The 9,589-nt window shown below is 36.6% G+C and overlaps 1 protein-coding gene across 3 annotated transcripts; it reads left to right on the top strand.

The window, feature by feature from the left end:
- Window positions 1-1,188: 1,188 nt before the first annotated feature.
- LOC107809764 (putative late blight resistance protein homolog R1A-3) lies at window positions 1,189-8,898 on the top strand. 3 transcript variants are annotated; one of them, XM_075249078.1, is made up of 8 exons: window positions 1,189-1,381; window positions 1,568-1,641; window positions 2,317-2,535; window positions 2,958-3,256; window positions 4,043-7,547; window positions 7,626-7,953; window positions 8,199-8,574; window positions 8,652-8,898. In XM_075249078.1, exons 4-5 carry the CDS (start codon window positions 3,089-3,091, stop codon window positions 7,511-7,513), a joined length of 3,639 nt encoding a protein of 1,212 aa, XP_075105179.1. In that variant the 5' UTR covers window positions 1,189-1,381; window positions 1,568-1,641; window positions 2,317-2,535; window positions 2,958-3,088; the 3' UTR covers window positions 7,514-7,547; window positions 7,626-7,953; window positions 8,199-8,574; window positions 8,652-8,898. The 3 variants fall into 3 exon arrangements, with proteins under 3 accessions (XP_075105179.1, XP_075105178.1, XP_075105180.1); XM_075249077.1 differs by having other exon boundaries at window positions 7,626-8,574; XM_075249079.1 differs by lacking the exon at window positions 8,652-8,898 and having other exon boundaries at window positions 7,626-7,697; window positions 8,199-8,333.
- The last annotated feature ends 691 nt before the right edge of the window (window positions 8,899-9,589 follow it).

Here is a 9,589-nt window from a genome sequence, read left to right as displayed (position 1 = left end):
AAAAATCTCATCACGCGCGTTCCGACTTCTGAATGGCTCGAAACTAATCAAAAATAACTCAAATACATCAACAATGCTAAAGGAACCAATCCCAATCGGAAAAGATCGAATCTTTAATCAAAAGCCCAAAATTGGCTAAAAAACTCAACCCGAGCCCACACCTCAAAACCCCAAAAAACTCACAAAATCCGTCAACCCATTCAACTATGAGTTCAACCATACTAATTTCACTCAAATCCGACTCCGAATCGGTGTTCAAAACTCAAAAATTCATATTATGAAACTTCAGGCCAAAACCTTCAATTTCTTCTTTAAAATTCATTAACCAAAAGATAAAATCGAAGATAGATTCATAAAATATGACCAAAACCGAGTAGATAACACTTACCCCAATTCATATGCTAAAAAATGCCTCGACCAATTGCCCAACTCCGAGCTCCCCAACTCAAAATATGTTAAATGCATAAAACCATCATTTTAACACTGTTCTGCCTCTTTTTTGTGCCAAAAGATCTCGAAACTCACTTTTGATACCTCCAATGGATTCCTTGTGAAATTCTAGCCAAGATAGGCTCTTGAATCACTCCTATTGATCTTATATTGAAGGAGATATGTTGGTTTAAATATTTGAAAATATTGCAGATTTTTCAATACACAACAATGGCAATTTCGTAATTAATCTGAAAAAACTCTAGCAACCCAATTCTTAGTAAAATAACCATAAAATACTCATACGATGTCCAAATTTGACAATTCTTTTTTATATGACTCCGTAATTACGATACGGATCTATTGCTTCAATAAAATAGAAATCGGAGCTCATTTGTTCAATGTTGTACCATTTATGCTTGAAGAAACGACAAGTCGAAACATAAGAAAAACGAGCGCAACACAACCTAAATCTATCCGAAACTCATTTTAGCCCTTTGGGACCTGTCTAAACATACAAAAAAGTTCCATATTATAATACAGACCTACTCGATGCCTCAAAACACACATAACAATATTTAAACGACGAAATGCACCTCAAATCAAACTTAATGAACTTTCGAACTTTCGACTTCCAAAAACTCACGTTGAAACATATCAAATCAACTCGGCATGAACCCAAATATTGCACACTTCTAACTATGAATAAAAGAGTAAATGTATAAATAATGCTCACTTCTAAACAAAGTTAAAGAAACTAAGACTATTTCAAATTTGGCGTCCAACCTTTTGTCACACTCTACCTAACATCAATGATCTCACATTCACCAGAATTTTCAACTTGTTATCTCAAGTAGCTGGTTTGTTGAAAAGGACAGAATTCATACACAAAAACAGAGAGGAGCAAGCATTCCATATCTCATATTTTTCATCTTCAACATCAATTAAAAAGGTTAGCTAGTCCACCATGATCTTAGCCAATCATGTTTAGCTAAACAAAGTTTATTTAACTGAATTTTTATGTATGGTTTCCTGCTATGGCTTTTCTTTATGCTTCTTTTCTTCAGATCCTTTGTATTCTTGCTCCTTCTTCTTCTTTTTTCTCCTGATTAGGTTTTATGTATATTTTATACATCAGATCTTGAGAACTTGAACGGAAGGGAAGGAGTTACAATCATGGAAAGCGAGAAAGGGAAAGCAATCAAATTATCGGTATGTCATGATACAATATTTATTACAACTAAAGTTGACAAAATAAATGGAATTTGAAGGAACCCTCTGTCGTTGATTGTGTTATCTTTCAAAATTTATACACTAAAAACTCTAAATATCTTTTTGATTTTAACTTATGATAGCAAATTATAAGTTACTAATTAGATGCCCCTGATTATCATCTTTCTTTTTGGTTCCAATATGTTAATTTTTGAGGTTATGCCTCTTTTCCTCTCCCTAAATTGATCCTCTAACCTTTGAATCATGGTATTTAGCGGGTAACAAAGAAATATAGAGATTTAAAAAGATAAAAAGTTGCAACATATTGCATGAAGAAGAGCGTTATTGTTTTATGATATTTTTATAGATGAAAAATTAGTTTAGATATTTGTCACGTTTCTCCTTTTTATTTATGGACTAATTTATAAAATGATCACTTAATAACTCACTGGTAATTTTTTGTGACACGTACCATAAAATTAACTAGTTCTCACATATGTTGTGATTATTTCCTCCTTTGCTTAATTACCTCTACTTCCTTAACTTCACCTCAAATCCAAGCAAATTGCCAGTAATGGTACCTTGCCTTCTCTTCTATTACATGAGTGTATATATATATTCATTATATTTTTTCTCTGCAAATGATGGAGCCATTGATTTGTTATGTATGTGAAGGGAAATTACGTGAGTTATGATCAAGCGGACTCAATATTCTTGAAGCCATGGGGAGGTTTTGGTGGATCAAAATGGAATTACATGCTGAAAAGTCCCATTAAAGAAATATTGATTGCTCATGGAGATTGTATAGACTCCATCATGTTCAGAACCGTTACTGAACAAGGTACTACCATCGACTCACCAAAGTTTGGTGGGGGTGGAGGTCGAAGAGCCAAGGTAAGTCCGAAAAAAATATGGTCGAAGAGACAACGTTCTTCTCAAGTTAAATTTGTGTCATGTCATAGCAATGAGCTTATATTATGTAAAAAAAAAGTAATTATCAAGACAATTAAATCAGTTATAGCACGTTATAGGTCAACTTAATATGATAGTGTCGCACCTTTTTGCATTTTCAGTGTACACAACGTACAATCTGTAGTTATGTAAGCATCTTTCAAGTCAAATATATGGATGCACCTGTTGCTTCATATTAAAGTTTGCCGGTTCCTTTGCATTGAGAGGATTCAGTTAAGTGTCTAGATTTGCTTTAGGTCCAAAGATTTCAAATCCTAATATGATATTCTTGCACTTTTCTGAATTTTTGTCAAAATTCGACTCTGCTACTTATTTAACTGATATGTGATTTGTAATAACCTCAGGTAGTTTTGAGGCAACTCCATTGGAATATTTAACAGGTATCAACGGAACATTTGGACATGATGGCAACCATTTAGTTATAAAATCTCTATGTTTTATAACTAATGCAAAGAGTTATGGACCATTTGGGTCTATGGTTGGGGGAACCCCATTTTCACTTGTGATGAAAGAAGGTGTAGCAATTGTGGGATTTCACGGGCGTTCTGGGTTGTACCTTGATGCTATTGGTGTTTATTTGCAAAAACTTACTCCTCCCACTTCAGCAAAGGAACCTATGGTTGAAGACATTGAAATCCATGACGTATGTTGAGATTATTTCCTCCTTCGCTTAATCACCCCTACTTCTGTTTCTTCACCTCATACTTCAGCAAATGAACCTGGATCAAAAAAGAAATTGAGGCAATTGAACCTATGGTTGAAGAAATTGAAATACATGACGTCTATACTACTTTTTCTCTTAATATCATGAGATAAATTTTGTTTCTTGTTTGTTTTATTTTATTTCTTTCCAATTAATTGTGACTTTATATACTAAACCAACACATGCATGCCATGTGTCTGCACATAAATTTTTTTCACTTAATATATGTTCTTGCTTTATTAAATCGCTTAACCATTATAAGATAGTATTTTTGGTAAAAATACCGAGTAGGTGCATGTTTTTGCTATCAGAGACATGTGCATTCACTATTTTATAACAAATAATCAGAACTTATTGATAGAATTATAAACTCCTTGTTCTAAGAATAAAAAAAAACTAAACATTATAAAGCTTATCAATCATGCTTAGTTATGATTTTCAATAGGTTGTGTTTTTATGTTTGACAATTACTTCTATTCATGTCTTCCTCAAAATGGTTAGAATAAACCTTCACTAAATTGGCCATCCCCCTTTTTAGTGCATAATCTAGTAAAACACCAGCTCAACATATTCTTTTAATGCAGTTGAGCATATGCATAGTAAACTGTTTTTTTGACATGCCTATTTTGAATATATAACAGTTGCTCAAACTCTAAGAATATAATATATATAGAATTAACTGTCTTTCTTTGTGAGAATTTGATATAATGTCTGGTCTTTTGGCAGGTGTCATTTTCTACCGTTCGCAAAGACTCACTCAATGTTCTAGATTTCATAGAGAGCTTAAAGAATGAAGAAATTCAAAAAGTTGTTGACGCGGATCTGATTGAAAAGATGATATTGGAGTTGGACTTCCTCCTTCTGAATCTCCATCATTTTTCCAAGTATCGTGTTGATCGACTTTCTTCATTCATGACCGAATATGAGATTCTTCAGAATGTTTGTGGCAACATAAGACATTTCCTCGAGTTGATAGTGAATGGTTGCGTTGGGCATGAGAATGTTGAATATATCTTACCTCAGTTTCAACTAATGACTGAGAGAGTAGGACGCTTTTTATGGCATAATCAAATTGGTGGACACTCTCGACTATTCAAGCTAATACATCTATTCTTGGAGATTATTCCAACTCAGTTGGAGGTTATGCACATATGTCTTACAAGTTTGAAAGCTTCAACATCAGCAAAAGTTGGACACTTTATTAAGCAGCTCCTACAAACCTCTCCGGATATTCTTAGAGAGTATCTAATTCATCTACAAGAGCACATGATAAATGTTATTACCGCTAGCAGTCCAGGGGCCCGAAACATTCATATCATGATAGAGTTCCTATTAATCATTCTTACTGATGTGCCTAAGGACTTTATTCATAATGGCAAGTTGTTTAAATTCCTAGCACGTGTCGGAGCACTTACCAGGGACGTATCATCTATGGCTCGCAACTTAGAAGAGAAAGCAAAGAATGAAGAGAGTACCGATGAAACAAATAGTGCAACTCTAGGCTTGCTCAAAAAAATTGAACTCCTGAAGAAAGCACTCAAAGATGTTTACCTGAAAGCCCCAGACTCATCTCAACTCTGCTTTCCCATGAGTGATGGACCCCTGTTCATGCATCTTCTACTTAGACACTTAGATGATTTGCTCAATTCCAATGCTTATTTAGTTGCTTTGATAAAGGAAGAAATCAGGCTGGTGAAAGAAGATCTAGAATTCATAAGATCTTTCTTCGGGAATGTTGAGCAAGAATTGTATAAAGATCTCTGGGCACGTGTTTTAGATGTGGCATACGAGACAAAAGATGTCATTGATTCAATTATTGCAAGAGACAATGGTCTCTTACATCTTATTTTCTCACTTCCCTTTACCATAGAAAAGATCAATCTTATCAAAGAAGGGGTCTCAAATTTATTTGAGAAGATTCCCAAGAACATGGGTGTCATTGTTGTGAACTCTCCCAACAAGCCAGTTGATCGCAAGTCATCAATAGCTGGTAAAATAATCGTAGGTTTGAAAGAGGAGACACACTTGATAATTAGGAAGCTCACCGGTGGACCAAAAACGCTAGATGTCATTTCGATCACTGGTATGCCCGGTTCGGGTAAAACTACTTTGGCGTATAAAGTGTATAATGATGAGTCAATTTCTGGTCATTTTGACATCCGTGCATGGTGTACAGTCGATCAAAAGTATGACGAGATGGGGTTGCTGGAAAAACTTTTTAATCAAGTTGTTGGCCCAGCTTCGAAATTCGGTGAGAATATTGATGTTGCTGATAAGCTACGGAAACACCTGTTTGGAAAGAGGTACCTTATAGTCTTAGATGATTTGTGGGACACTGCAGCATGGGATGAGTTGACAAGACCTTTTCCTGAAGTTGAGAAAGGAAGTCGAATTATTTTGACGACTCGAGAAAAGAAAGTGGCTATGCATGCACAACGCCACAGTGATCCTCTTGACCTTCGATTGCTAAAACTGGAAGAAAGTTGGGAGTTACTAGAGAAAAAGGTCTTTGGAAAAGAAAGTTGCCCTGATGAACTAGCGGATGTTGGAAAAGAAATAGTCCAAAACTGTAAACGACTTCCTTTGGTGGTTGATTTGATTGCTGGAGTCATTGCAGGGAAGGAAATGAAAAGGAGTGTGTGGCTTGAAGTTCGAAATGATTTGAATTCCTTTATTTTCCAGAAAGAAGAGGACGTGATGAGGGTTATAGCATTAAGTTATGACCATTTACCCGATCCCTTAAAGTCGTGCTTGATTCACCTTGCGAGTTTTCCGAAGGACGAAGCAATTCCAGTCCGTAATTTGGAAATTTTATGGCTTGCTGAAGGATTTTTGGAGCAGAGAGAGATGAAGAGTGTGGAAAAACTGTTTGAGATTTATCTGGATAATTTAATTTCCAGTAGCTTGGTAATTTCTTTCAATGAAATTGGTGACGATCGGACTTGCCAAATTCATGATCTTGTGCATGACTTTTGTTTGATAAAAGCAAGAGAGGAAAAGTTGTTTGGCAGGATAAGTTCAATTGCTCCATCATCATCTTCTTCAGATCTGATGCCACGTCAAGTGAACATTGAATATCATAAGTGGCACTTTGGGCATAACAATTTTGTCCTGTTCGATTCAAAAAAGAAAAAGCATTCTGGTAAACACCTCTGTTCTTTGAGGATAACTGGACACATATATGATGACAATAGACTTTATGATATATGTCATCTAAGGCACTTGAGGCTTCTTAGAGTGTTGCAAGTGGATAGATTTTCTATCACGGTGAATGATTCTTTGCTGAATGAAATATGCACATTGGTTCATTTGAGGTACTTAAACATTCAGACACAAGTTTACTCTCTGCCTTCGTCTTTTTCAAATCTGTGGAATCTGGAAACTCTGCAGGTGAATAACTTTGGACCACCCTTGGTGCTATTACCAACAATTTTGAATCTTGTAAAGTTGCGAGTGCTGGGCATAGATGACTGTTCTTTCTTTGATTTGGATACAGATGAACCAATACTGGCAGGAGAGGACTCAAAGTTAGAGAGCTTGAGATTATTACGGGGACTCAAGCTTTCCAATTCGAAAGACAGAGAGGATATTTTCAAAAGGTTTCCCAATCTTCAAGAGCTTCGATTTGATCTCAAGAAATCATGGGATTGTTCAACAGATCGATATTGGTTCCCGAAATTAGATTTCCTAAATGAACTAGAATCTCTCAAAATAACTTTTGAAGGTTCATATTCAAATGATAGTGTGCTCTCTGCAGCGACAAATCGGCTTTGGGATTTTCACTTCCCTTCGAGTGTGAAAATGTTGTGTTTGTGTGAGTTTCCTCTGACATCCGATTCACTATCAACAATAGGAATACTGCCCAAGCTTGAAGATCTGTACCTTGAAGACGCAATCATCGAGGGGGAAGGATGGAACATGGGGGAGGAAGACACCTTCCAGAATCTCAAATGTCTGACGTTGCAGCGAGTGACTCTTGCTAATTGGGAGGTTAGAGAGGAATCCTTTCCTGCGCTTGAGAAATTACGACTGCGGGACTGTCGTATGCTTGAGGAGATTCCGCCTAGTTTCGGGGATATTTGTTCATTAAAAAGTATCGAACTACGGAGGAGCCCTCAACTTAAAGAATCTGCTCTGAAGATTAAGCAAGATGTTGAAGATATGGGTAGGGATATTCTGGTCCTTGTTTATAGCTGATCGAGTCCTGAGCACTTTTACCTTGGGAAAATATGTGAGTATAGCCGAACTTATTACCTCCTCATTTTCATTTTATGTGGCAGTGCTTGACCAGTGTAATTTTCTTTTGCAGAGAGCATGTAAGGAATACATCCTCAGACATCTAAATTCTGATACATTCTCCCAGCTATTTCATTTTTTGTGGGTAAATATACACCAGCATTTGTTGCAGTTAGCTCTACATGTGTAGATCATTTTGCTGCTGCTCTTGCTCTGTCTTCTGTGAAACAACAAACAAGAAGCTCCCACTTTCATCCCTCCCAAATCGACTCAACTGCAGCACTAGTTTTAGTGATTCTAAGCGTAGATAGCACTCTGTCGCCAATTTTGGCTGCAAAAGCAAACTCCTGCTGTGAAAAGTTGCAAACTGCTTGTAAACTGTCCAGAAATCTCTCTCCAATGTATGCTCCTTGGGCATCCAACTTGGGTTGAAACCGTGTTTTCTTTCTTTTTCGTTATGGCATCTTTTTTCATATTTCCTGTTCCTTTCTTTTTTCATGTAGGTAACTGTCACCTCCTTCACTGATGAGCATACTACTACTCTTGTTCCTCCATCAAGAATCTTTCAAGGCCTTCATCATTGATTCTCACAATTTTATGCCAAAGTTGATGCCACAAGCTATTAAAAAGTATTGAATTTTTCCAGGGTAATGGAGGTGTTGAAGAGCTGTACCTTGTAGTCACAATCATCGGGGGAGAAGAATGGAACATGGGGGAGGAAGACACCTTCTAGAAACTCAAATGTTTGACGTTGCAGCCAATGAGTCTTGCTAAGTGGGAGTTTAGAGAGGAATCCTTTCATGTGCTTGATATTACAACTGTGGGAATCTCATAAGCTTGAGGAGATTCCGCCTAGTTTCGGGGATCTTGTTTCATTGAAAATTATCGATCTGTGGAGGAGCCCTCATCTTGAAAATTCCGCTCGGGAGATTAAGCAATATGTTGAAGATATGATGGGAGAAGACAGGATTCAGGTCCTTGTTCGGAATGAGTCTTGAACATTCTTACCCTGGGAAAAATATGTGAGTATAGATGAATTTATTACCTCCTTTATTTCATTTTATGTGGCGGACATTGACCAGCATAATTTTCTTTGCAGAGAGCATGTAAGGAATACATCCAGCTTTTGAGGCTAAAGATGAATCCTCAAACATCTATTGCCTTCTCCCAGCTATTTCATTCCTTTTCTTTTACTTTGTTGTGTGGTGAATAAGTGATGGATTTGTATTGATATTAATTATTACTATTGAACTTTTGTCGAATTTCCCCACTTTTTCTTCATTTTGTGTGCTTATTGTAAACCAAAAGGTACTCTAGTTATGTATTCCAAGATTTGTTCTTTCAAATTGTTATTGTTGTATACTCTCTTTTCTTTTTTGGGCATGGCTTGAATTGTTTGCATATCATACGTTACTTCTCAAGTCCAGAGACATACATGGGATTGCTGACTCTCCGCAATGATGGGATAATATTCACTCAGATACTGATAATAAGGGATGAGAACAGTGCTTTAGGAAGAGAAACAAAAGGTGTGCAACCTCTGTACTATATGAAAGTTATCTTATATCTCAGCTTTTTCAAGTTTTTATGTATCTTTCAAGAAATACCATCACAATCAGCTCATCGACGCAGAGTTTTAATTGTTATGCAGGCTGGTGGAATTCACGCGCACCAAGAATCAGCCCATCGACACATTTGGAGCTGAGGCTGCTGTATCTTTGATCAAGATGTTTCAATAGGTGCTGCTGTACAATATTTGGCCTCATGTGCCACAGTATGTGTTATTAAAAGTCCTCCAGTGCCTATTAATACATCAATACAGGGTATCCCATTGCAAACTTCAGACAAATTGGTGCAAGAAAAATGTACCGATCCTAATTTGAGTGGGAAAGAAGTAGTATTTCAGTCAAATTTGAGTACTACCGCTACTGGTAGCTGTGATAATATAAGGGAAGCTGAAAATTTTAATCGAAATGTGCAAGAGCCGCTAAGCTATCACCTCCTTCACTAGATACATTGTGCTTTCAATACCTTGTG

This window comes from Nicotiana tabacum, chromosome 3, assembly GCF_000715075.1.
Source record: "Nicotiana tabacum cultivar K326 chromosome 3, ASM71507v2, whole genome shotgun sequence".
NCBI lineage: Eukaryota > Viridiplantae > Streptophyta > Magnoliopsida > Solanales > Solanaceae > Nicotiana > Nicotiana tabacum.
This window is presented reverse-complemented; position numbering and strand designations above follow the sequence as displayed.